Here is a 25,270-nt window from a genome sequence, read left to right as displayed (position 1 = left end):
TACTTAAAAAATTGAAAGTATTATGAAAATTTTACCATCCCTTAGCCACTCTTGCGAAGACTCATTGCAGCCCTCATTGTAGGACTAATCCTGTTTAATTTAAGGCATAGACCCAAAAGTGAGGCAAATACAGATTTTAGGTGGACCACACTATAGGGATTAAATTCCCACTGTTAAAAACTACTTGGGTCTGACAAAAGTCCTGAATCAATCTGTTATTTGTGTTTTTTCCTTTATCCAGGTTTGCATGACTTTTATCTTCTGGTTGGACGGAAAATAAATATTATTATTATTCAACCTTATAAAGTTTTAATGGTGGGCATTCAATGACCACTCTTTACTGCAGCGTAGTTCATTTGAGATCCGTATCTGGTTCGTTTTAGAATATTTTTGGGGCCGTTTCCTAAAATGAGCTGACAAACAGTGGGGATACACAACACATACTTATAAGTGGGCCCCAAGAGCAGGGCCATGCGGACTTGACTTGATCTCGGGTCGCAACTAATACGCCTTTTGAGGTCAATGTATGGGCGTTATATATTATACATTTGGCTGCAGTTGGATGTCAGCCCTTTGTAGCAGACACCACTTTTCCCACCGTGTTTAAACAAATGCCTGGCCTAAAGTGCTATTTGCAGAAGTACATCCACATATACCACTGTGATCCCACTAATGCCTTTGTAGCACACATGTAGAACATCTGAGACCTTTATATCTAAGGATCCTTCTTAATGAATATGAGGTCCACCCATCATGTCAAACTGATAAATGATAACGTTTTCTTATGATCCCTTTTCTCATGTGTGTGGCCCACTTGATAATTGAATGTGAAATGTTTTTTTTTATAAGAAACATTCATGACCGGGGATTGTCTGATGAATGGCCTAGATCTTATGCACGCGATATATCAGTACATGTGAGATGCTATGTTTAGCTTAAACACGTGTGGAGCCGTGGGCAATCAACATTTTTCCGTCCCATCTGCCGGCTGCGGTGTCAGGGGTTAGGTCACACCGTTTCAAATTTTATTTGGAGAGTAATTTGGTATTCTCACTGACCACTGCAATTTATGCTCACACACTTAGAAGTGATAGATTGTGAATTATAGAAAAAAATCACATTGGTTGCAGAGTCCTAGCCATTAACCCACTAACACTTATTTCTTAAAATAAGATGGGATATTTTTCTTTTTCAACCGTCCAATATCTGTCCACCAATCTGAGAGTCAGGTGATCCAATATGACTAATTTTTTGTAAATGATAGCACTAAACTGGTACACGAGATTTGGATGCTTTAATTTGAATTACAGTACGGTGTTTATACAACCCCTGAGCAATTTCTAATGCATGTATCATCAGTCATTGTCTGTGAAGAGTGCTAGAGTTTCTCACTCTTTTTATTTTTGAGGATTCTCACTGGACAACTCCTTGAAATTTGAATTTAGAAAATGATGTCCCAAGAGTAAAATAAAAATTTCTTTCATTTTTCTCTAAGACTGATTAAATTGATAATTGTGGGGACCACATTTACTAATAAGACACCCAATCTATCTGGTGGATGATCTTATGGTAAAGATTGAACAAATGAAGGAGCCACACCATAAAGAAAACTGATCACCTACAAGCAACCTGCACTGCAAGAGCAGTGCATTCCATTCACTAGCACAAAATCACTCATCACGGGCCTGTTTGGAATATGGGATTAGGTGGTATGAAATTGCATTTGGTCCTGTACAAATTCCATTTGGCTTTTGGAACGATTGAAGGATTGGATTAATCTAGAGATCATATTATTAAGTCTTAAAGGAGACACAGTTGGATTTAAAATCTACTACATTTTGTAGACCCCATTTTGATGTATGTATTTATCCATACTGTCCATTCATATGCACCCTTTACACCTGACACTGTCCTTCCATATGCACTCTTTACCCATGACAATCGAGTTGTACATGCGTATATGTAACTAATATCAGCTGTTAAATTGATTCATTGATTACAATTGCATAATGCACCAAATGCATTTTTCACTTAATATTGTCCATTTCTCATAGGAAGAATTTGTCATCAAATTAATGCCATGGTATTTCCAGACATGTAATCATTATGAAATAATGATGATAATTCTATGCCATTTAATCCTAGGAACCAAATATGCCCCTGGTGGTTAGTGATATTGCCACTAGCTAGGTGGTTGGTGGTATGTGCTATGTGGGCCCTATCATGATGTATTGTTTTATCCACACCGTCTATCTATTGTGCCAGATCATTTTACACCTTGATCCCACAAATGAATTAGATCTACATCTCAAGTAGACTAGAAAACAATAGTAATTGAATGTCCACCATTAAAAACTTCTTGGACTCCACTGTAATGTTTATTTGACATCCACCCTATTATTTAGGTCATAAAAATCCCTGAGTAATGGAATAAATCAAATATCAGCTTGATCCAAAACTTTTGTTGCTCCCAAGAAATTTTTAATGGTGGGCGTTCAATCAACACCGTTTCTTATGATACGGTCCACCTAATATTTAGATTTATCTCATTTTTGAGCTCATACTATAAAATGAACTGAAAAAGAAATGGATGGACCACATAGATGAAACACATACATTATGGTGGGATTCACATAGCACTGACCATTAACCAATGGTCAGGTCACCAGCCAATTCGCATTTGTCCAAAGGTGATCAGTTCTCCATAAATAATTGGGTTGGGGCCACCTAATGAATGGTTGTACCTGAGTTTTGAGCAACTGTCTTGGTTGATGAAGAGATAAAATGATCAGGATTAGAAAAGCCTCTTATATTATGGGACACTTATGTTTAGTTTAACTGTGTGTACTCGGGGCCAAATAACAATTTCCTGATTTAATTCCTGCCGATTTCAATTTATGATTTCAATGACCGAATGTGGAGGTCAAATCAGATGGCTTGAAATTTCTTATTGAGACTCGTTTAGTACACGGACTGCCTAAGACACTTTATACTCACTCACTTGAAAATGGTACCCGTGGCGTGTGTTCACCTAAGTTTCACTGACTAAATTATGAAAGCTAAGGTAATGCAATCCAGAATCCTAACCTCTGATTTATGGACACTTGTTTCCAGAAATAATTAAGGTATAATATTTTTCATTTTTAGTGGTCTAATAATTATCCATTAATCTGATAGTCAGAAAATCAAATAAGAGTAATTTTCAGTTCATAATAAGATTAAGCTAAAATACATAATTTGGACAATTTAATTCGAATTATAATATGTTATGTGTACAATATTCAAGTAATTTCTAAATGCTCAAGTATCGTCCACCCTACTTTACCCAGAGCATCAAAGTTGTTTTCTCAAGCCATTTCCTACTTAAAAATTTGAAAGTATTATGACAATTTTATCCTCCCTTAACCACTCTTGCGAAGACTCATGGTGTTTAATGATCGATCACCCATTACGTGCGGCCGTTCTAAATAAGTGGATGCAGCCCTCACTGTGGGACTAATCCCTAATGTATGTGTTGTATATCAGTTTTGCCAACTTATTTCAAGGCATAGACCCAAAAGTGAGGCAAATATGGGTTTTAGGTAGACAACACCATAGGGATTAAATTCTCACCGCTGAAAACTACTTGGGTGCCACAAAAGTCTTTGATCAATATGTTATTTGTGTTTTTCCCTTCATCAGGTCTGTATGACTATGTCACCGGGATGGAAGGAAATAAACATTATTCCTTGACCTTACAAAATTTCAATGGTGGGCATTTCTAAGGTAGTTCCCCAAAATGAGCTGGAAAAACTGATGGACAGCGGGGATATACAAAACATACTTATAAGTGGGCCCCAAGAGCACGGCCATGCCAACTTGACTATATCTTGGGTCGTACATAATCCACCTCATGGGGTCAATGTACCGGCATAATATATTACACATCTTGGCTGGACTTGAACGTCAGCTGCTCTTTGTAACAGACACCGACGCCTTTTCCGCCGTGATTAAACAAATGCCCGGCATAAGTGCTATTTGCAGCCGCACATCCCTATATGCCTCTATGATCCCACTAATGTCGAAATAACACACATGTGGAACATCTGAGACCTTCATATCTTAGGATCCTTCTTAATGAATGTGAAGTCCACTCATCATGTGAAACGGATAAATGAACCGAATGTTTTCTTATGAACCCTTTTCTCATACATGTGTGGATCACTTGATAATTGACTGTGAAATGTTTTTTTTTTTTCTTTTTAATTATTATTATTATAAAAACATTCGCAATGGGGATTGTCTGATGAATGGCCTAGATATTATGCACGTGATATATCAGTACATGTGAAACACTTGTGTTTAGCTTAAACGCCCATGGACCCGTGAGCAAACAACATTTTTTGTCCGACCTGTTGGCTGCCTAGGTCAATGATGGGGTCACATGGTTCAAAATTTTATTTGGAGAGTTATTTGGTAGTCTCGCTGATTTTGTACTCATACACTTGGTAATGATAGATTGTGAAAGCTAAGGTCACTAAGTTACAGCAAAAAATCACGTTGGTTAAAGAATCCTAGCCATTTACCCACAAACACTTATTTCTTGAAATAAGATGGGATATTTTTCATTTTCAACCGTCCAATATCTGTCCGCCAATCTGATAGTCAGGTGATCAAATAAGATTAATTTTTTGTAAATAATAGCACTAAACCAGTACACAAGATTTGGATACTTTAACTTGAATTAGAGAATAGTGTTTATACAATCCTTGAGTAATTTCTAAATGCGTGAGTATCACAGTTTCTCTCCCTTTTTCTTTTTGAGGATATTTACAAGTAGCTGAAAATTTGAATTGAGAAAGTGACGTCCTAAGGATAAAACAAAATTTGCCTTTCTTTTTTCCATAAGAGATTGATTAAATTGATAATTGTGAGGACCGAATTAACAAATATGACGCCCAATCTGCCCAATGGATGATCTTATCGTAAAGATTGGATGAATGAAGGGGCAACACCGTAAACAAATAATATAAGAACCGTAATCACCTGCAGTGAAAGAGCAATACAATCCATTTTCAGGCACAAACTCACTTATTATAACGAATGTTTGGAACTTTGGATTAGATGATTTGGAATTACATTTGGTCCTATGCAAATTTCAACCAGCTTTTAGAAACAGCTGAAGGATTAGATTAATCCAGGTACCTAGGATTAGACTAATTCCATAGCATTTAATTTTGGGAGCCAAATTAGCCCTAGGTGTCTAGTGATGTTGCCACTTGTTAGGTGGCTAGTGCTCCATGCTATATGGGCCGTACCATGATATATGTGTTTTATCCACGCCATCCATTGCTTTCCATTCTGCAACACATGAATGAATAGATCTTCATCACTTTCACACTAAGTGATATTCTAATCCCATCTTCAACTTTTATTTCCTACTGTTAATGTATCAACTGTCATCACGATGATATCTAAAGATACAATGCATTGGATGGAATTACACCTGCAGTTGAAAAGTTCCCCAGGGGTAGAGAAGTTTTCGATGAAGCTAATATTTGTATTTTTATTCCAATCATGTTGGTCTGACTTTGTGAATACAATTAGACGATAAATAAATATAACTGTAGGCATTATGAAGTTTCAACGGTGGATGTCATCATCTACTACTCTTTCCTGTGGTGTAGTCTACCTGAGCTTTGGATATAATTTGATTTTAAGATCCTACCTTAAAATTAGTTGGAAAAATAGATGGACGGTGTAGACGATGGACGGTGTAGATATGAAATATACATCAACTGCGGCCCCACAGAATTTACTCAGAGGAACTTGGTACCCAATCTGTGTCGGCGTACCAGCGCAACAATATGATGATTGTATCATCGGTTGGTGGGCCGGCATAAGGGACGCCGGTTTCCGCAACACCTGTTTCATGGACTTCCTCTGGCATGAAACTCCATCCGGATTTTCTCCATGTCTATGTAAAATCTACTCCGATCATCAGTTTCGAGACACCATGTTATGATAGGAATACAAAAATAAGTTAGATCAAAGATTCAAGTTGGCCACACCAAAGGAAACAAAGGGATGGAAACGACCACCATTGACAAGGTGATCACACAGATGAAGGGAAAACACAGATATCATACTCATCAAAAAATTACGTGGGATCCACTAAGGTTCTAATGGTGGGCTTTCAATCATTAATTTTCTTTGATGTTGTGGTCCACTTGGGTCTTGGAGCTGGTTCCTTTTTGTGCTCATATCCTAAACTGATGAATGGAGTGGATTTTACACGGACATCTCTGTGAGACCCACGGGACATTGTTGGACGGTCTACCTTAAAGCATTGACCAAACCTTCCGGCGCTCTCTCTGCGTTTTGTTTTATCAGGTTTCAGAGCTCTCTCACGTGCAATCTGATCGCTCTAATCCTATCAATTTCCTACAATCTCATCTATTCCTCATTTCTTCTGTCATCGGTCTCTATCTCTCTATTTCCTGTGATCTGATCGCTCTCTTACTCTAAATTTCCTGCATCTCTCTCTCTCTCTCTCTCTCTCTCTCTCTCTCTCTAACTCTCTCTTTGGGTTTCAAAGCTCTCTCTGTTTCAAATTTATCTGGGGTTTCAAAGCTCTCTCTCTGTCTCTGCTTAATCTGGGGTTTCAAAGATTCTGTCACTACTTTATTTGGGTTTTCAAAGCTCTGTCTCTGTCTCTGGTTTATCTGGGTTTTCAAAGCTCTTTCTCTGTCTCTGCTTTATCTGGGATTTCAAAGTTCTCTCTGTCTCTGCAAAGCTCTCTCACTCTCTGGTTCATCTCACTACCAGAAAACGGGCCTTTACCGGCGGTCAAAACCGCCGGCAAAGACCAATAAAACCGCTGGCAAAGATTTTGCCCGCGGTTATCTAACAGCCGGTAAAGCCTCAGTCGGTAAAGGCTTTACCGGCGGCCAGGACCTTTACTGACAGTTGTGCTGGACGCCGCTGAATCATCAGTTTTTTGTTAAAATGGTCAAAAGCTACGGATAAAATCCGTAGCTAAAACTGACTAGCCTCGCAGTACGACCGTAGCCATTGGTACCACAGTAAATGCATAGCCTGCTCGGTGGGGTGCAGAAAATCAGTTTCACATCAGCTGAAACGGCAGTGTTGAATCCATATCAGCTTACCCCAATAAGATACAGGGAAACTCTTAGTTATTCTAGGTATATGATAAGCAATGAATAAAATTCATGGAAGCCCTCCTAGGCATATCCTGTAAAAAAATTGCTTCCTATTTCAGTTTTTAACTAACATATTACAGGCAGACAATGCCTATAGTGAAATAAATCAAAACTTAATTGAACAGTTTCTGTGAATTAAAGTATAGAACATATAACAAATATTAGCACATGGTTATATATCAAAATATCTGAAATAAATCTTTATACATTGTATCCAAAACCTTAATGTGATTTTTCAGCTGTATCCAAAACCTTTCCAGTTTCAGCACATGACAGAATGTGGAACCATGGGTTGCTGCCAATATCTTTCCATCTGGTGAAATGCTAAGCCGATCATAATGCAAAGTTGAGCCACTGGCATCATGAAGTGGAATGGGAAACACCTTCAAAGTCTTTGGGTCCTCATCAAGATAGCAAACTATTTAGGTAAAAGGAAGCCAGTGAACCAGGAAAATTTGTATCTGTCATAATAAGATTAAGAAGTGTGTGTGAGTGATCCAGGGTTCGATCCCTGGTAATGTTACTTTCCAAAAAAGAAATCTGTCATAACACATGCAAATACATCTGTCGACTGTCAATGATAAAATAAGGATTCAGATTAGATATTCAAAAGAATCCCATTCCACTAAAACAAGAGCCATTGCAAGCATTTCAGTTTCTAAATAACTTAAACAATCAGAAGAAAGAGCTTTATCAAGATCAAGAAGAGCTATCTGAAAAACTCCTGAACTCAAAATGGTTATTTAATGATCTGATAGCTATCTGAAAGTAAGGTACTCTCTTCTAATTGGCAATAGTTGTCCATTATGTTAATGGATAGCTTTCCTTCTTTCAATTAATTTTCAATAAAAATTTCAGCATTCTAAAAAGATCTTGAGAGTTTCAATGGAAGATTTTCATGTGGAACAGTGGAAGCAACTCATGAGACTGGATTATTTGCAAAGCTATTTATTTGCCTACGAGAAAAACTCAAGTAGAGAGTGTCATTCCCTATATCAAGCATGCTCTTGACATTCTTTATGCATGTATTGTTTTATTATTGGTATGTGTGTGCACGTATTTGTTCTATTTGAGAACTCATCACCTGTTTTTTGAAAAAGTAAAGGGTTGCAGCACACCAGTAAAGGTCTTCCTTGAGTGTTGATTTCATGCTAGATTGCAAGATAACAACAAACTGTAGAAGGCCTGCAACATCCATTGCGTGAAGCCACACCTAGATACAAAAATCACCCATATAAAAATGTAATTATGAGAAGGTTTTTGAAATTCCACACATTATGTTCTGAGAAAATCTAAATGGCTGATTTGTGAGTCCACAGATAATAAATAAATAAATGTCGGATCACACAAGAGATACAGATATTCTTATAGAATTCTCTAAATACAAAGTATCTACTACATAGCTTGTAATGATACACATCTGATAAATTACAACTTGTAGCTGTTCAGAAATCCAGATTGTCCAAATTGCTGACCTAATTGTAGATGAAGCTATACATCACTGTCAGATCTTGTGGGTTTGGTGGTATCATAGGTCCCCACAAAAGAAAAGAAAACTAAGGGAAAAGTGATATAGCTTTTGATTACTTGCTGTCACCAACAAAGTCAGTGAAAACCACATCATCTTCAATTAAAAAACCAATCAGTCAGTGGCCAAATATCAAGTTATGATCTTACCTAGCAATATCAAGAGCAAATCTCAGAACTTTAGAAGGCTGTGGACGTCCTTTCTTTTGAAGGTAATTTGCCAAATCTCCCTGAAATCCAAGTATGCTCATCATTAAGGAATAAATATTAGCAGAAAGAAATTGTATTAGACACATACCTGCAAGTTTTTGTAGATATACCAAAACGGTCATAATAGAAACAAGAACGGAATCTGCACATATCAATTAAATGTCTGAACAACATACTTTATCTAGGTAGTATTAAGAAATATGATCATACAGAACTAAAACAATCCAATCAGATATTTGGATTGTTAACTCATAAGGGGGCCACACATTTACAAACATAATGGATGGGTTTAAAAAATTGTCAGTGGATAAGATTCACCCTTAGATGTGTTACCTGATGAGCTGACAAGGCCGATTTTTGGGCCAGTTCATCTACACAGTGAGCCCCACTGTTTGCATGGTTCAGATGTCTGCTACATGTGAGCTGCATGTAGAGAGGTTCATGAGGGCTCACCAAAACCATACAAAAGAGAATGAAGCTTTGAGATATTACAGGTGCATTGATAAGCTTGTTCAGAAGCTTAGTATGCACCTGAACTGCAGCACGTAAACCACCAAACGCAAATGAGAATGCCCTTGCTAAGGTTAAAAGGGAATTTGCAACAGAAAAGATGCAGAGTATAACCTACATCAATAATCACTAATTAGAATGGAAGTATATCTTTAACTGACAAGTCTTGTTATTTCTTGAATTATCAAACATACTGCTTGTTTTTGTTAGCAAGTGAAAACATGCAGAATCTGTGAAGCATGATCTGCCCTGTTCAAATTCTTCTAAACAATGAGGATTTATCAGGTCTGGATGTGCCCGTTCATACAAGTCTCAAACATTGTTTGGTGATCCATGGAACATTTTTGGGTGAACCATACCATTGACCTAATGGGCCCACTGTGGATTAGGAAAATGTTCCAAATTTGAAGTTGAAAAAGTGTTTCTCCAGAAATCACACAATTCGGGTGATCCTATCCATTGTTCGGAGAACTTTTGAGGATGCAAATGGATGGCTAGGAAAACTCCAACCAATGGTCAACATTCAATTGACAGAAGCCTTCCAATTGGTGGCAAAGTTGTTCCAATCAGTAGGGCATGACAAATTAATGGTTGAGACCTTGTATTTCGGTGCATAGATATGTAGATGGAGTGCTTCATAACTTGGATACTTGTCTGGATACATGTATTCCAAGGGAAAAGAAAAGAAAGGTAATGATTTTTTCGATGTTGAGGCATGGATTCCATTATTAGGGGTCACGTTTAGGATAGCAAGTGGAAAACTCATATTTGTTTGACAACGATCACCTAGTTTCTTGCACTAGTAATCTCACAGTTTGCCTACAACATAATTAAGAACAGGAGTTTCAGTTTCAATCAATCTCCATATAATTACAATCATTTAATTCTCTGAGGTTTTCATAAGGTATAAGAGAAAATAGATACTTGCCTGAACAAGTAAGTTCATCCACTAGATCCGTCCAATTTCAGTACCTTGAATTTCGAGCTTTAAAAAAAAAGGAGAGGTAATGTGTATCAAATTGAGGCTAAAGGCCTACTTTCCTGTAGTGTACGAAGATGACGCATGGGCTCTTGAAAACTATTTAGAAATAATAGACGTGTCTCCTAAGTCAAATTATAATGCCCTCCACATAGGATTCGCTGCACTTAAACACAAATACATTCCTCAGCATAAAAGCAATTAGTGGTGTTTTTGGTTTTTCTAAAATTTCCTCCAAAAGCTTTTAAGAGAGAAGTGCTGATGTGGAGGGCATGTGACTTCCCTACCTAAACGAACCCTAAAATTTCAACCCTTCATTATTAAAATACTAAGATAGATGTGTTTGGCTGCCAGTCTTTTTTGCTTGTCTTTTCCCTTGGGACTTGGTAGATTTCACTCTAGCTGGACTGATGCTCATGGTATCTTGAATTGCTGCATGAGAGGTGCTGCAGAACTGTGATGGATTTTATCTCATTTTAGTTAACATTGACTATGTATTAGAGATAACAGTTTATATAAATTGTTGGAAACTTTTGAATATTATGTCTGTATGAAATAAGCACTTATGGCTTCTTAACAAAGTTGACCTTGACACCCGACAATTTGACAAATTCCAGCCATATCTTCTCACTTGGTGTGCCGAGAGTCCTAAATATCTGCAATCATGTAGAAATCACATGAGCATATTGAGCCAATGTGGCAAAGATTGGGAATGAACAAAAAATTTGATGGACTAGAGATTACCTTGTCAAGCTGGTCGAATTCAGTTTTCCCATTGAATAATTGTTCCTTTGCAGTTCAGCCATTCTACAGCCCAATGACCACCTGCCAATAGTTGTTGAATATTTATTTACTCCTAATATAAGTTCAAGTGCCCTATGAATAAAGGAGTAGAGCAGAACTGCAGTGAGTTGCTAAGAAAGTGAAATATTTTATAGTAAGGACAATTAAAAAGTAAACAAACATGGATACCATTAAATTCTGTGGAATTTCATACTTACACTGAGTAGGGTGGAATTCAGAAGACGTTACCACATCCGTAAGTAGAAGAAAACATGTAAGAAAGGCATTTTATTTCATCAAATAGGCATATTAAGAACCTGTAGCAAGCATGGGACAAACACCAAGAGCTACTCCTTGACTAGCAACAGAAAAAAGGCCCCCACAAAGCCTGCACACGTGTTGACAACACAACATCAGAGAGAGAGTACATCTAAGACACTAAACACAACAATTGAGAAGCTAGCTCACATACCATGATACCACCAAGCACAAACCAGATCTTCTAAGAAACAGAGATCCAACATAATATTCCCACAGCCAACAACCCAAAAACCTCCTACTCAGGACGCCTGTAATAAAATACCTACTGTTCAGCAGTTCTCAACATTCACCCCAAGCTTCACAAGATATTCTACATACAACATGATGTCAATTCCTCTTAACCAACATATACATAATTGCCTAGCCATTCCACTAGAACCTCTGATCTCTGGCCACGTCTGACATACAAATGCATGATCCATTAACAGAAGAATGGAAGAAGGCATTTCACATACTGTCCATGTGCATGGAACCACAAAAATAAGAGATTATTGTGAATTATCTACAAAAACCACGAATGCAACAACAACCAAGACTGTAGACTAAGTTATTATTAGGAATATGATACCAACTTCAAAGATACGCCTGAGTAGGTATTTTCCTCCAAGGGAAAGCAGGCCAAGTCCACCTAGAGCTTTTAAACTGTCTGTAGCTAGCATTGGCCAAATGCTTTCCTCCACTAGGTTCTACAAGAAAAGACCAAATAAATTATAACCATATTTGGTTTGAACTGACTGATATATGCACTTGACAAGCTGAAACATGCACTGTATATAAAGTTATAGTGCCAAACAATATGATCCATTTGAAGCAATAATACATCTTAAACAAATATTTCTTTTATAAAACCATGAATGAATAGACATTTGAAGAATCTTCCTGCATCCCAGTTCCTGCATATCCAAATTTATTATCAATTAAGCTAACTTCCATAATTGAGGAATTACAGGATATGTGGCATGCATCTTTGCATGGTATACACAGGCTTTCAACTCAGACAAGTGGGTAGTGTGGATCAGAATCCATTCCATTGATCAATTTTACCCATCAGCAATTGGACTATGCCTTAAAAATCCCACTGATAGGGCAATCTTAATCTGCCAATTTGTAGCCTATAGAAGCAGTTAAGAAGAGAAATTGAACAATGGTCCATATTCAACTGAAAAAGATCCAATGTGAGAGATTTTTTGGGCATTCCCCATCCACGGTGAGACTTAACAGCCCAATAAATAGATTGCTGAAATGTGAGACCCACTTGTTTGGCATGGAATTGAAAATAGTTACTTAAAATAAAATGCATGACTAGCCAAATAGGAACAATGAGAATCGTAAACCGGATCATGGAAGAAAAGACGATATGATTCAGCAACAATTGCAGCACATGCATCACGAGGATCTTTAAACTTTGAAACCTGAAAATTTAATCATGAAATAAGGTGTAAAAGAAGAAATCATAGAATAACAGCAGTAGAAGAAATAAGAAGATCAATGCATAAAACAAAACCTTTGTTATCAAAAGTAGGGCATCCAAGCTTGAAATGAATATTTTTATGTAAATATGTCTTACAAATGAACCCATGTGAAGTAAATGTGCCATCCATGTTTATGAAAATGGACCTGAGTATCCAACGAGATGGGAATCCCTCTAATGTAAAAGATATATGTTGTATTCAAAATTATATTCTGAAAATAATTTGAGTAGGAAAAATGTATTGAATCATTCAGCAAGCATTAATGTACCAACCTGCAATTGGTTGAAGATGTTTACCAAATTTCCGTCAACCAAGGCCTTTGCATCTTTCAGCACTTCTGCATCTTTCTAATGAACAACCTAGATAAATCAACTACCAGCATCACACAATTAAAGACAACCAAATTAAAGGTAATGAAAATCACAATCCAGCAAGCTTTTGGCAATTAGTTCTACCACATAAATAGAAAATCACACTTAAATGCTCTAATGACATCATTGGGCTAATGCTGCCAAAATCAAAGACACATTTGACATTTGTAGAAACAAGTTGCAGCAGGCAGCAATGGCAGTCCAGGACTGGACGGAGAGATTGGAACAGAGCACATTGCAAAAAAGAGTCTTCAACTCAAAATTGCATTTCAAAAACCCTGCAAAATGGGGATTTGGAATACACTCAAATCCCAAAACACCATTGGCAGGAAGATATGGTGAATTCCGTCACGTTATTCATAGAAATAAATGAAAAGAAAAAGAAATATGGAGCACATCATAAACTTATGGGATCTTGGGTGGTTTGATCCTCACCGTAATAGTAGGTAGACAGAATAGTGATACTCTCAGTTGGCTGAAAATGAAAGAAGCATAAGTTCCAATGTTTTGAATGGACAAAAAACTCTAATCAGTTATTTAACTGTTGAAATTATTAACTTGTTAAACATACATGAAGCAATGAAATAATCAAGTACAGAAACAAAATTCCAAACCCAAGATAAACTATAGATAATAATTTCGAATCTAAATAGCATATAAACAGGCGCTGCTGGGATCAGCAACCAAGTCCGACAGATCGGGATTCACCTTCATTGTCGTGGATCCCCCATACCGAAACTTCAGAATGGGCAATCCTCTTCTCATCGAGAACTCAAAAACATGGATTCGCATCCTGGTGCTTCTGGCATCAATCACGATCCCATACCCTTTCTTTCCGGACCTCTTGTGACAGTCGAAAGATAGAAGAATACGGCAAGGATGATGACGACAGCCACAACGAAGATCCAGAGGTTTCCATGGCCGGGCTTAGGATTTGAGAAGATGAGCCAATGGGAGGAGATGGCGCTTCTAGGGTTTTGGTGAATCCATGGAGCAACAGAAGGTTGAACTGCAGCAGAGAGCAGAGGAGATGGAGAGAGAGCGCTAGGGTTTTGAGAGAGAGAGAGGGTAGGCAGAGAGAGAGATCGAGAGAGAGGGAGAGCGAGTGGAGAGGGAGAGGCAGAGAAAGTGACTCGGGGGCGGTGAGGGCCGGAATGAAAATTGTAGATAGGGTTTTTTTTTTTTTTTTTAAATTGGGTCCTTGTAGGGCCCCTTTGCAAGCAGCCGTTAAAATTGGCTGCGGGCAAAGGATAACCCCATGCGTCGGCTAAGCTCCATTTTCTTGTAGTGTCTGGGGTTTCAAAGCTCTCTTTTGTCTCTGGTTTATCTGGGGTTTCAAAGCTCTCTCTCTCTCTCTCTCTCTCTCTCTCTCTCTCTGTTCTGGAACAATGGCAGATGCGCTTGTTTCAATGGTTATGAAGAAACTCAGAGAAGAGGTTTATTCGGTTGGTGGTGCGCAAGCAGAACTTGAAAAGATATCTTCTACATTCGAATCCATTCAAGCACTTCTTAATGATGCAGAAATTATCCAATTTCACAACGAAAGCATGCAACTTTGGTTAAAAAAGCTCAAAGACATGGCTTACGATGTGGAGGACTTGCTAGATGAGATGATTCCATGGCCAGAACCTGAATCAAGGACAGACGATGGTGACGATCAGCAGCGCATGGAAAACCAGGCATGGACGTGGTTATTTTCACTCTTTTCATGTTGCGGTCTAGAAGATTGGATGAGGTTAGCCCATGATTCATGGACCGATGGTGATGATAATGATAATGGCAGCATTGGAGATAAGGTTCGGACCTTTTTTCCCACAATTTTCAACAAAGTTGCGTCACAGCGTAATTTTGCACATCAGATAAAAGAAGTGCGTGCGAAGCTGGATCAGATTGCAGATGACAAAAGTAAGTTCAGTTCTGAGTTGAATCACAGTTTCCGTGGTGGCAGTGAGCTTCACAAGACCGAGTCTCAAACGAGTTCGCACGTAGATGAATCAAAGATGCTCGGGAGAGACAGAGACAAAGATATCATAATAAGCAAGTTGGTCAGCGGGAGCAGTTCTGAGGAGGGAGGGATTCATGTCATTTCGATAGTAGGCACTGGCGGGTTGGGCAAGACGACTCTTGCTCGATTGATCTACAATGATAAAAGGGTGACGAGCCATTTCGATAAGGTTCTATGGGTTTGTGTTTCTGATGATTTTAATGTCACAAATCTTACAAAAGAAATTATAAAAGCAGCTGGAGGGACAAGTCCGCCGGATTCTCAGCTAGACTCATTGCAAAAGCAGCTTATGGAAACATTACACGACAAGCTATTCTTGCTTGTCCTTGATGATGTATGGAACAATTATAGTGACAGGTGGGAGAAGTTATGGCTTTCCTTCCAAAGCGGTGCTCAAGGAAGTAAGATTTTGGTCACCACTCGCAGCAAAAAGGTTGCAATTACATGCGAATCCGCCTACATGCATAAATTGGAAGGTTTATCCGATGATGATTGTTGGTCACTGTTCAGTAGCAGAGCTTTCACTGGGAGGAAAGTGGTAGATTGCCTGGCGTTAGAAAAGATCGGAAGAGAGATAGTGAAGAAGTGTAAAGGAGTGCCTCTTTCGTTAAAGGTAATTGGAAGCGCCATGCGTTCCAAGAGGACGGCACAAGATTGGCAGGACATCTTGGAAAGCAAAACATGAGAAATACCGAAGATCGCGCAAGGTATCTTACCGGCTTTGTTGCTGAGCTATTATAGTCTGCCTGTCCATTTGAAGTAATGTTTTGTATATTGTTCGGTATATCCTAAAGATCATGAGATGGAGAAGGATAAATTGGTCAAGTTGTGGTTAGCTCAGGGTTTCATCAAGCCCGATGGAAAAAGAGAGAAGGAAGCAATTGGCAGAGAGTACTTTGATGATCTACTGGCGCGGTCTTTGTTTCAAGATGCGGTGTATAAAGGATTTACAATGCATGATCTCCTTCATGATCTCGCTCAATTCATTACAAAGAATGAATATTGCATCTTTGAGAATGGAAAGTCAGACTCCAGCTTTGTTACGGCCCGTCATTTATCTTTTATTGTCAACTGGGAAACTCCGGAAATTCCAGCCGCTCTATGTGATGCTAAAAAATTGCGAACATTGCTCCAAATCGGACGTTCATTATTCGGACGTTCATCAATTAGTACCATCCCTGATAATTTATTCCAATGCACTAGGTCCCTTAGGGCATTGGATTTCGGTGGTACTGGCAACGGCATGTCCTATTTTCTGAGCATGAGCATTAAAGAATTGCCAAGCTCAATTGTGTTGCTGAAGCATTTACGATATCTTGACTTGTCTTATTCGAAGATAGTTGAGTTGCCGGAATCAGTGACTCTTCTCCGCAATTTGCAGACCTTGAATTTGAATCAATGTTGGGAGCTCGCTAGATTACCAAGAGGGATGGGCAAACTGGTTAGCTTGAGACATCTGGAAATTGAAGGCACAACAAAACTAAAGTACTTACCGGAAGGGTTGGGGAGAATAAGTTCCTTTCGAACATTGAGTAGGTTTATCGTGGGAGGCGATGGAGGATGTAAGATTGGAGAGCTGAAGCGACTTGACTCTCTCCAAGGAAAGCTACGAATAGAACACTTGGAGAGAGTGGCGAGTGTGAATGAGGCTAAGGAAGCACAGCTGGAGAACAAGTTACAACTTCGCGTATTGTCTCTATATATGTCACCAGATGATGCTCTTGAAATGTCCGGAAATGGTGAGGTGGAAAGGATGGAAAATGTAGTTGAAGCCCTCCGGCCGCCACTTGCTAACCTAGAAGAGCTGGAAATTTGCAGGTACATTGGTTACAAGTTCCCAACCTGGATAGGAGATTATTCATCTTTCTCAAATTTAGTCAAGTTGAAATTAAAAGGTTGCAATAACTATACACAGTTGCCTGGGCTAGGGAGTCTACCTTCGCTCGAATACCTTGAAATAACGACAGGTCTTGTAAAACGGGTGGGAAGTGAGTTTTACGGGAATAGCAGTGGTGGGGGCATAAACGGGGTGGCATTCCCGAAGTTGGAAAGTCTCCGGTTCATTGACATGTATGAATTGTTGGAGTGGGAGTTGAGCTTAGAAGATGGAGATATAATGCCGTCTCTACACTCATTAACAATTGACAAATGCCCAAAATTGAAGGCACTGCCGACACACCTCCCGAAAAGTCTAACGTCCCTCTACATCTGGAGATGTTATGAAATTATTTTGTGGCCATTACCGAACCTCCCAAGCCTTAAGACGTTTTATATGTCTCATTTAGAAAACATGATGTGTCTCCCCTACGGATGGAAACAATTAGAGTCACTGGGAAGCCTTACTATCAGCTATTGCTCTAAATTGAGGTCTCTTCCTGATGATTTGGGACAACTCAAGTTGCTTAGGACTCTCCAGATTGAGGAGTGCCCCGAGTTGCAGTCATTGCCTCAAGGGTTGAGGGGCCTTACCTATCTCGAAATCATCGACAGTCCAATACTGGCGGAGAGATGCAGAGGGGAGGATCGGAGCAACATATCACACATCCCAAGCATCGAGATTGATTACGAAAGAATCAAATGAGGTGGTGAAGATGAGAAGATCCATCAGGTAGACAAGGTTCAAAGAATATCACGCACAACCAGGTACTCTCTCTCCCTCCTCCCCCCCCCCCCTCTCTCATGATCAGATAAATGAGTATAGTAGGTATATAGTTGAACCCTCTCTCTCTCTCTGAATTCTCTCATCAGATAAATGAGTATAGTAGGTATATAGTTGATTGGTTCATTCAGTTACTTCTATTTTCATGCTTTCATCTATCCATATGCCCCAAACTGATGCAGGGATGAACGTGATAAAGTTGATCAATACCGTCTTCCTTAAGGATAACTACTCCGAATCCACGGAGCTTCTCTGGATTCCTCACAGAGACTTCTTGAATCCACGAGAAAAGAAAGCAAGAAAATAGAAATAAATTCTAATATAATTTAAAATTGATTAATTGCCGAAATAAATGAGTTCACAACCTTTAAATAGGGATACTAAGCAATGGGAGAGAAATCAGAAGCAAACTACAACTAAAACTCGTAGAATTCGCAACTTACTATTTATAGATGGTCGATGTCTATTAGTGCGCAAAGTTTTCGGCCAAAAATAGTAAGTGTCCTATTTGGCTTCACCAAACCGTTCTCCTAATTATTCTAAGCTCTTTTCACATTGGGCGCAACTCCTAAAGCCCGACGGATGAAGAGTTATAATCAAACTAAAACTTACTATTTATAGTAAAAATGAAATTAAAACAGGGAAACGATCGACAATCCAAGGGTATTTTGCCAATCCGGGTTGCGCAACCCGGCATAGCGGGGTTGGTTGGATAAAGTAGCTCGTTCTACCCCAAAATCATATATTTTACGCCCGATAACTCATTCCGGATTGTGAGATACACTCGATCTAAGGTCCGACGATCTGGATCACTTCTATCGTCGACCGAGCCTTTTCTGATCCATCTTGTCCATGAAACTGTCTGCGACCCTACATCAGTCCTCTCCACTTCAAAAGAACTCGTCCTCGAGTTCTCATCCTGCTCTGGTTCATGATACTCGGTCAGGTTTGTAATGTTGAAAGTCCGTGAGATCGCCATGTCATTTGGAAGATCAACAACATAAGCGTTGTCATTGATCTTTCGAATGATTGAGATGGGTCCAATCTTCTTATTTTTCAACTTGTTGTATGTCCCGGTCGGAAATCTCTCTTTGCACAGATGGACTATAACACGGTCGCCCACTTCGAACACTTTTTGTCGCCGGTGCTTATCCGCTTGTTCTTTTTACTTCTCGTTCGAGGTATGTAGCTTGCTTTGCACTTCCCTCATAGTTGCCCATGATCTTGTCTGTCATATATTCTGCTGCAATGCTCGTGCCTAGGTGCTTGGGCAGAGGGACTAAGTCAAGTGTGTGATGAGACACTCGTCCGTAGATAATCAGGAACGGTCATTTCCCTGTCGAGCGGTTCACCATGTAGTTGAATGCAAACTCTGCTTGAGATAAGGCTAAATCTCACTACTTTAGTTTTTCTTCTGAAATACAGCGAAGGAGGTTTCCCAATGTGCGATTAACAACTTCGGTCTGCCTATCAGTGTGTGGGTGGTAAGCACTACTGAATTGAAGTCGTATATCGAATCGAGTCCATAATGTCCGCCAAAAGTGGTTAATGAACTTCGGTCACGATCAGAAGTAATGGTCTTAGGGACCCCGTGTAGCCGTATGACCTACCTGAAGAATAGATTTGCTACGTGTGTTGCATCGAGGGTCTTCTTACATTGGATATAGTGTGCCATATTAGAGAAACGATCTACCACCTCAAACACCGAATCTATGCACGAAGTCCATTGATAAATCCTCCTAAGGACCGTCAAGTACAAGTAATGGGGTGTAGAGGCCCGTATTCTGAGATTACCCCTTGGAGGTCTGACAAACATGACAACATTGTACGACTTTTTCTACATCACGTACTAATTGCGGCCAGTAATACTACTCTTCCACAAGATCTCGTGTCTTGTTTCACCCAAGGTGTCCACCGAGGCCACCTCCATATAGCTCCTGAATAATCTGCTCCCTCAGAGAACTTTGGGGGATGCACACTCGATTCCCTTTGAAGAGAAAATTGTCCTATATATGAAGGTCACTAGGGTGACCTTCTTGGCACTTCATCCAAGAATTTTTAAAGTTCTTATCCTCGGCATATAGCTTCTTGAGACAGTCGAAGCCAACCACCTCGTTACTCATCGTAACAAGTAGTGATGCATGACGGCTAAGTGCATCAGCCACCTTGTTCTGCTACCCTGACTTGTGCTTCAGAACGAATGTAAATTCCTTTAAAAACACAACCCATCTAGCATGCACACGATCCACGTTAATCTGACTATTAATAAACTTTAATGCTTTGATGGTCAGTGTACAGAACAAACTCTCTTTGAATCAGATAATGCCGCCAATGTCGTAACACCTAAATAACTGCATACAACTCAAGCTTATAAGTCGACCACTTCTTTCGAGCTTCGCTAAGCATCTCGCTGTAGAAGGCTACCGGCCTGCCTTCCTGTAATAATACTTCTCCAATTCTGACGTATGAAGCATCACACTCAACGTCAAACAATTTATCGAAATTAGGAAGCACTACGACTGTTGTTGTAGACAAACGATGTTTGATCTCATAAAAGCTTTTGTCAGCTTTATCAGTCCACTGGAATGGCCTTTTTTCATGCAATCTGTTATAGGCGCGACTATGGTGCTAGAATCTCGCACAAATCAATGATAGAAAGTCGCCAGCCTGTGAAAACTCCTCACCTCATGAATGTTTATTGGGATCAGCCATTCCCTAATGGCTCGTACCTTTTCATCGTCCACACGGATGCCTGTTGACGTTACAATAAATCCTAGAAACAACAGGCTATCAATTAAAAAACTATACTTCTTCAAGTTAAGGTACAACTTGTTAATTTGTAGGACCTGCAGTACCTGCCCGAGATGTTTCCTATGCTCCGTCTCATCCGGGATATATATCAATATGTCATCAAAATATACTACCACAAATCGGCCAGTCAACGGTTTTAGAACTTGATTCATCAAATGCATAAAAATACTTGGTGCGTTCGATAGGCCGAATGGCATGACCAACCACTCATACAACCCTGACTTGGTCTTGAATGTTGTTTTCCACTCATCACCTGGTCAGATACGAATCTGATGGTACCTACTCCTTAAATCTAGTTTAGAGAACACCTTGACCCCTTCTAGTATATCAAGCATGTCGTCCAACCGTGGTATTAAGAACCGATTTTTTATGGTAATTTTATTTATTGCCCGGCTATCAATACACATGCGCCAGCTTCTATTTTTTTACGTTAATAATGTTGGTACGGCACATGGGCTCATGCTCTCTTTCAAGAGACCCTTACAAATCAATTCCTCCACTTGCCCATGAAGTATCTCACACTTCTTCGGACTCATCCGATAATGAGTGCGGTTGGGCAGGATAGCCCCAGCGACAAGGTCTACGTGTTGTTGAATATCCCTCATGAGGGACAATCCATCAGGTAAATCTTCAGGTCAGACTTCTTTGAATTCGTTTAACAACAGTCTTAAACTTGAAGGTATGTTTGAGGGTTCCTCTTCCTCGCCCTTCAGCATTACGGCGTATACCTCACTGGTTTCCTTAGATTCCTCCATGAAATCTCGAATGGTCAAAAGGGAACTCCCCTCCACTTTAGAGGCTTCAGGGTAGTTCTCTAGTGTCATGGGGGTAAAGATTATTTTTCAACTATCCTTGATGAATATATAGACATTATCTCCTCCCCAATGGGTCGCATCACGGTCCAACTGCCAGGGTCGACCGAGTAGCATATGGCAAGCTTCCATGTTGACCACTTCACAAAGTATCTGATCCTTATAATTTTTGTCAATTGAAAATTAGATAATACATTGTCCAGTTACTTTGGTCTCATTCACCTTTTTTATCCAGCCAATTGAGTACAGGGAAGGATGTTCGTCGTTGGTAGCTGCAACTTGTCCATCATCACTCTTGAGACGATGTTCTCGCTATTACTATTGTCTATGATCACATCACAGATCTTTCCGTTGATAGTGCACTGAGTACGAAATATATTGTGTTGTTGTGAATGTAATTCCTTTCGTGGGGTATACAGTAATCGCCTCACAGCTTGAAATTCACCACGATCCTCGCCCTTCACTTCATCACCACCTGTTATTTCTTCAGTGGTTTGTTTATGTTCATCAAAGTCATGGTCTTCTGCGGCCTCATCTTCAGTGCCCCCTTTGTTTATAGTCAAGTGTGTTGCAGGATGTTGAGGACAAGTGTTTGATAAGTGGCCTGGTTGGTCACAGCGGTACCAATTATTCGGCCTTGGTTGAGCATAAAGATTTAGAATCCTACTCGAACTCGCTGTTGTGGGTGCTGCACATTGAGGTCTGGATGAGCCACTACTCGTATCACGGTTTTCGGTTATAAGAGGTTGAGAACGTTCTCCTACTGGATCTTTTCCTCGTGCCAGCACTATATTCTGCGTGGGACCCATCATGGGGGGTTGAGTTGAAGGATAAAGACGAGCAGGAACTCTTGCAAGTTGTGTTTCTACCCTACCTGCCAATTGAACTGCTTCATCTATGGTCCTGACTGGGTATATCTGAACTCGGTCCTGAATTGTCGGTCACAACCTACTTATAAATCGTGCCATCTTCTGTGACTCAGATTCTGACAGATCATTTCGTGTAGCCAACCGCTGGAATTCTTCAGTGTAATCTGTGATAGTTCGATTTTCTTGTCGGTGATTTTGATATTGCTGGAATAATATCTGCTCATAATCACTGGGAAGAAATCGTGATCGAAGAAGACGTCTTATTCGTGGCTATGATGAGGTGGGCGCCCTATTCTGGCGGGCTCGTGAGAGTTGTAATTGCTCCCACCATGCAAAAGCACTAGATTTTAATTTAAACGTTACCAATTTTACCCTTTTATGATCTAGCACGTCCATATAATCAAAATATCTCTCTACTTCAGCTAGCCAATCGAGGAAATCTTTTATACATAATAAATCATTAAAAGTAGGAAGTTCAGCCTTACCTCGATAGTCTCTTTCAGCACGATCTAGATAATCGCCTTCATGGATTGGTCATCGGGCAAAACCTTCATTAAGGTCCTCGTCACTAGAACTTGAATCATCTGGTGTAGCCCTACAGTTTGCCACTAGTAGTGCTATATAAAAATTGGTGTTGTGTTGTACAGCAACCACGGGTAGTGGAGAAACTATAGGAGGTGGAGCACCGCCTAGGGCTCAGGGCGAAAATAGCGCATCCGCAAGACGGTCGAGGGTTACTTGCAGCCCTTACATGGTCAACTAACTCTCCTAGTGGAAAGCTTCCATTCTTGCCGAAAGATAGTGAATCCTTGGATCATCGTCCACAGGATTTTGATTCATATCTTCATTGTTTATCATCGGCCTGAGGGGAATCTTTGCTTTGATACCAATTGACGCAAGGATGAACGTGATGAAGTAGATCACCGTCTTCCTCAAGGATAACTACTCCAAATCCACGGAGCTTCTCTGGACTCATCACAAAGACTTCTCGGATCCACGAGGAAAGAAAGCAAGAAAATAGAAATAAATTCTAATAAAATTTGAAATTGATTAATTGCCGAAATAAACGAGTTCACAACCCTTTAAATAGGGATACTAAGCAATGGGAGAGAAATCAGAAGCAAACTACAACTAAAACTCCTAGAATTCGCAACTCACTATAAATAATAAACTTACTATTTATAGACGGTCGTGATGTCTACTAGTGCGCAAGGTTTTCGGCCAAAAATAGTAAGTGTCCTATTCGGCTTCACCAAACCGTTCTCATAATTATTCTAAGCTCTTTTCACGTTGGGCGCAACTCCTAAAGCCCGACGGATGAAGAGTTATAGTCAAACTAAAACTTACTATTTATAGTAAAAACAAAATTAAAACAAGGAAACAATCGTCGATCCAGGGGTATTTCACAAATCCGGGTTGCGCAACCCAACATAGCGGGGTTGGCTGGCTAAAGTAGCTCATTCTACCCCAAAATCATATATTTTACGCCCGATAACTCATTCCGGATTGTGAGATACGCTCAATCTAAGGTCCGACGGTTTGGATCACTTCTATCGTCGATCGGGCCTTTTCTGATCCATCTTGACCATGAAACTGTCCGCGACCCGCTCTACATCACAAACGCTTTGGATTCTTGTGACCCACGTGAAATTGCATCCTCCAATTTTCATCCACTAGACAGGTTTTATGGCTTTCATACAAGACAGTGGGCCCACACACAACTAGTTTTCTGAAACCAACCTCACGTGTGTGCAAGGGACCCCATCTACATGCCACCCACATGTTCGCTTGAGCTTTTTGGATCTGCCTCATGTTTGGGCTCATCTACCTAAATAATTAAATGGACCGAATGGATATAACAAATATTTCACAGTGGGCCCCGCAAAGCTTAGGGCTGTTAGAACCCCTGCCATGTTCCGTGTTCCAGCTACAGAAATCCGCCCAGCTGGCAGTGGGCCAGGTCAAGCTAGGCACCACGCAATGTGAAACTTAAGATTAAAGGACTAGCCCGATCAAGCCCAAAATGCAGGCCAAGCCCAACTCGAGAAAGTTTGTTGGGTCCACCACAGCCCAACCCAGCACCACAAGCCCAGCCTGAAATTAATAAAATTCCTATTTCCCACCTGATTGTTTTTAATTTGGCCATTGATCAAGTGGGCTTCACGTAGAAGAACAAAATCAACGGTCTACATTCATTATGCTTGAGTTGCCTAATCCAGGATTGGAATGGAGTATTTGTAGAGTAAAAAATATACATGTGAAAATAGGTGAGGCTAAAATGACTTGAGCCCAAGGCTGGTCTAAAAATTAATCCAAACATGCATGGCAGGCCCAAGCCCCACCCATTGGCCATGCTAACAGGTCCAAGCCCACTCCAAAGCTGGGTCAGGCTTGTCGGGCTGGGTAGGTCGCCTATCCCCATCACTACCCTTATGAATTAAATGAAGCCTGTCCAAGGTATGGATGACAGTCTCATTCTATTAGGCCCGAGCTAGCGTAACTCATGTAGACATATGCAGGTGTGCCTACTGGATAATGTGAATGAGATTCACAACATCCATCAGGTACACTGCCTTATGCTCACCTTGAAAATAAAAAAAATTAGGTTGGCCCAAAATTCAGGTGTACCACACCATAGGGAATGCTTGGAATGTGGATACCCACCATTTTTTCTTTCCAACAGAAATGCTACTCTTTATTAATCAGGAGGGAAGCACAAGCACTCTTTCGTATTGGTTG

The 25,270-nt window shown here is 39.9% G+C and overlaps 2 protein-coding genes and 2 long non-coding RNA genes across 4 annotated transcripts; 2 read left to right on the top strand and 2 right to left on the bottom strand.

Annotated features, from left to right (window-relative positions):
* Positions 1–11,010: 11,010 nt before the first annotated feature.
* On the bottom strand, positions 11,011–11,619 carry LOC131228040 (uncharacterized). The gene is made up of 3 exons (XR_009162699.1): positions 11,430–11,619; positions 11,173–11,304; positions 11,011–11,084 (listed from the first exon to the last, which is right to left on the bottom strand). It is a non-coding gene; the product is annotated as an uncharacterized LOC131228040 (long non-coding RNA).
* A 458-nt stretch (positions 11,620–12,077) lies between these two features.
* LOC131227119 (uncharacterized) lies at positions 12,078–14,501 on the bottom strand. Its single transcript, XR_009162073.1, has 4 exons — positions 14,084–14,501; positions 13,811–13,850; positions 13,301–13,363; positions 12,078–12,218 (listed from the first exon to the last, which is right to left on the bottom strand). It is a non-coding gene; the product is annotated as an uncharacterized LOC131227119 (long non-coding RNA).
* A 262-nt stretch (positions 14,502–14,763) lies between these two features.
* Positions 14,764–16,065, top strand: LOC131228082 (putative disease resistance protein RGA1). The gene has a single exon (XM_058223913.1). It carries the CDS (start codon positions 14,764–14,766, stop codon positions 16,063–16,065), a length of 1,302 nt encoding a protein of 433 aa, XP_058079896.1.
* A 117-nt stretch (positions 16,066–16,182) lies between these two features.
* On the top strand, positions 16,183–17,961 carry LOC131228081 (putative disease resistance RPP13-like protein 1). Its single transcript, XM_058223911.1, has one exon. The coding sequence runs from the start codon at positions 16,183–16,185 to the stop codon at positions 17,959–17,961; it is 1,779 nt and encodes a 592-aa protein (XP_058079894.1).
* Positions 17,962–25,270: the final 7,309 nt, after the last annotated feature.

The sequence above is a fragment of the Magnolia sinica genome, chromosome 15 (genome assembly GCF_029962835.1).
Source record: "Magnolia sinica isolate HGM2019 chromosome 15, MsV1, whole genome shotgun sequence".
NCBI classification, from domain to species: Eukaryota; Viridiplantae; Streptophyta; class Magnoliopsida; order Magnoliales; family Magnoliaceae; genus Magnolia; species Magnolia sinica.
The sequence above is the reverse complement of the archived record's forward strand: the minus strand, read 5'-3'. Positions and strand labels throughout refer to the sequence as shown.